This window comes from Nicotiana tabacum, chromosome 13, assembly GCF_000715075.1.
Source record: "Nicotiana tabacum cultivar K326 chromosome 13, ASM71507v2, whole genome shotgun sequence".
In the NCBI taxonomy this organism is placed as follows: domain Eukaryota; kingdom Viridiplantae; phylum Streptophyta; class Magnoliopsida; order Solanales; family Solanaceae; genus Nicotiana; species Nicotiana tabacum.
Window position 1 is genome coordinate 73,124,619 of NC_134092.1, and position 3,449 is coordinate 73,128,067.

At 36.5% G+C, this 3,449-nt stretch overlaps 1 protein-coding gene across 1 annotated transcript; it reads right to left on the reverse strand.

Annotated features, from left to right (window-relative positions):
• Nucleotides 1-593: 593 nt before the first annotated feature.
• LOC107810761 (transcription factor DIVARICATA-like) lies at nucleotides 594-2,236 on the reverse strand. The gene is made up of 2 exons (XM_016635586.2): nucleotides 1,424-2,236; nucleotides 594-1,344 (listed from the first exon to the last, which is right to left on the reverse strand). Exons 1-2 carry the CDS (start codon nucleotides 1,792-1,794, stop codon nucleotides 891-893), a joined length of 825 nt encoding a protein of 274 aa, XP_016491072.1. The 5' UTR covers nucleotides 1,795-2,236; the 3' UTR covers nucleotides 594-890.
• Nucleotides 2,237-3,449: the final 1,213 nt, after the last annotated feature.

Below are 3,449 nucleotides of genomic sequence, written 5' to 3' on the forward strand. Positions count from 1 at the left end.
AAATAACATATGAACTCTTTAAAGAGGTATTCGCCACTACAATCAAATCGCAGTAACTTAATATATTTTCTTGGTGTTTCTCCATTTTAAGTCTTAAAAACCTTGAATTACTCAAATCATTCAGACTTACGGTGCATCAAATAAATATATAAATATTTTGAGTAATCATTTATGAATATCACAAAAAGACTCAAAACTATCTCTTACCAGTATGTTCATTGAACTATACAAATCAGAATGGATACATTCTAACTTATCACCAACTTTATTTCTTTTTGAAGGGAAACATTCTTTAGTCAAATTTTCTTCTAAATAGGATCCACAAGTTGGCAGTGCCTCTACTTTCAATGAACCTTAAGGTCCATCCTTGATCAACTTGATATCCTATCTAGATAAATATGACTTAGATGCGGGTGCACACATAAGCTCTACTCAATTTTGAAAAATATTTTCTCTTATGAGGTAGACTAACATTATTCAGTTCAGGAGAGACATTAACAATAACAAGGTCATGTATCCTTGTACCACAAGAGATAAAATGTTTATCAAGCTCAATAACACAAAATTTATTCGAAAAATAAACTAAATATCCATTTCTTGTAAAACCAAATATATTAACTATGACAACAGTAGTAACTACAAACATACGCAGCGCAGCGACTATGTAAGGGCAGGACACTCGGTTCTTTTGTGGGCAGACGCATATGTTTACATGATCAAATGAAAGAAGACTGAGATTCAGGAGACTTAATTAGTCGAAGATTTTCATTTGAAGTCTGAAAGCATGACCAAAGAAACTAGACCGTTACACTATAACAAACTAAACTTGATATACATTACACCAAGAACATAAAACAGAATCCTAGATGGACATTTTTCAACGGTGCCACTCATGAATCCCATATCTCGTATCTCGTTGATTGGATCTGGAGCTGCGAATTACCGTTAGCTCCATGTCCATCCCAAGACTGTGAAGTAATCTCAGACGGGTATGCCACAACTGAACTTCCATAAGATGATCCAAAATCCATCAGATCTTCATCACTTGAGCTATTCCAGTAGTTCACAACATCTGTTGTAGTTGTGAATTTCTGCAAAGGGGTTGAATAAAACTTTTCTTTAGATAGAGAATTGATGTTGTTTCCAGATGTGTCGGCCACGAAATGGAAAGTCGTAATGTCATGGATGCTAGGTCTCCTCTTGTCTTTGCATCCTGAGAGCTGTCTCTGGTAGTATTTCTGAGCATGACTTGCCACTTGTGTTGGTGTTCTTGAGATTACCATTTTCTTGGATATGTTCCTCCAGTCCCCTTTTCCATACTTGTCTAGACCCATTAGGAATCGCCTATATCAAATAAACAAAAACTTTTATTAACCAATTTAAGAAAAAAGGGTGCTAAGAACAAACCAAAATATATATGCACCTGTGCTCTTCCTCTGTCCATGGTACACCTTTCTTTCTCTCTTGATCAGAAGATCTGCCTCTCTTTCTAAATGTTTGTAATCCACAATCATCGACCAATTCTAACGTAACAGAAGACGCGAAATAACCAGGATTTGGGACCAATCCAGCTTCAATGTCACAAACATCTGCAGCTAGTTCCTGATATTGCTTCATCACATCAAGCACTGACTTTCCAGGGATCATATCTGCTACCTGAAACCACCTATTCGGAGTATTCTCATCGTATATCGCAATAGCACTTTCGAACAGTTTGTTCTCTTCTTTAGTCCATATTGAGCTCTTGTTCTGCTGCATCATCCAACTTGATGAAATAGGAAATATAGTTTCCATTTCCAGAGCTTATCAGACACAGGACAATAAGATCTTGTACAAGTATTTGATGTGCAAATGACTAGAGGATGAGATTTTTATGACACCCAAAAGGTATTAATTCAGAATCGTATACTGGGAATAAGAATACCCTTTTGAACAGCATCATAGATTAGAGAATTTAGTGAAAGATCCAACTTTTCAGATTCAAAAGAATCTTGGATAATTAGAAAAAAGCCAACTGAGAACTCTACAAAGAATTTAAGCTAAAAGCTAATGAATTTTCTTGGAAAGCAGGGGGTTAATGGCCCTCAAAAGAACTTAAGAAGATGTAATGAAATTGAGACCTTTCAGACAACAGAATGAGAGAAGAAAATAGGAAAATTAGTTTGAAGGAAACTGATGGGACAGTGGCAGCATATTTTGTGATGTATCAGTGAATCGTGGTTGTATTATATGAAATGACGAGTGGAACAAAACTTAGAAAATACGTAATAAAAAGGAGACACCGGACGACGCTTGGTGTCCACCAGTCATAAGATTCGATACATGTAATGAAAGTACAAGAATGAGTGAATTGTCGATTTTTCTTCTTTGTATTCTAAGTAGTTGACTAATTTATCAATTAGTCGACTAGAGATAAGAACAGAATAAAAGTAAAGTAGAATTAAAGTGCAGAAATTAAAGATACCAGAATTTTTATACTCGTTCGGATTCAATGTGAATCTTACGTTCAGTTCCCTTGGGTTGTGTATACGGTCAAAACCAGTTTCGACCTTCGTACTATTGGTCAAGATGGGAACTTAATGGACCGAAGAGCGTCTTCATAATATCGAGATGAGGTCTGAAGCCAGGTTACCAAGTTTCGAGTTTTAGGGACCGATCAAATACCGAGGTCGAAGTCATTACCAAGCTCTAGTCCAAATCGAACTCTGATATGAAGCGGTGTTATCCAGCTTAAGAGCCAGAGATCGACCAATACCGAGCCCGAATAAATACCGAGCCCTGAATCAATATCTAGCTTGAGTCAATATCGAGCTCTAAATTTGGAGATCGATCAATATCAAGTCCAAACAAGATCGAGCTCATAAACAAGAGCCGTTACAGCCGCACTAAGGGAGAGAATCTTGGCGGGAATTAGAAAAAAACTGATTTATCATGGGTTCCAACTATGTATTTTAAATTATATCTAAAGTAGGATCCCTCCACTATAAGAGGGATGGATATATTTCTGTAAAAGGGACCATCAAGGCAGTGAGATAGAATATAATTCAGATATTGTTGATACACTCCCATTCTGAGAGATTATCCCTTTGAGCTTTATACATTGAATCATCTTGCTTATTCATAAATCATTCCCCTTTTACCTTTGTTTGTATTTCATTGTTTACGGTCAATATTCCATATTTATACCCACTTTTATAATTTGTGTCAAGTTATACCACGTACCCTTAGAACTACGTACAAATTCAACTCTATCCGTTTTTCGGGTAAACAGTTTGGCGCCCACCGTGGGGCTAAGGATAACAGTGGTTGTTTGGTACGAATCAATACAAAACACACCATTTTACACTTGCTCTTGGAAGTATCTTTGATTTCAGGTTGAAAACGACGAATATTCAATTAATGACCCTACCTATCGACAACGAAGCTGGCCTTCAAGATGAGAACAACAA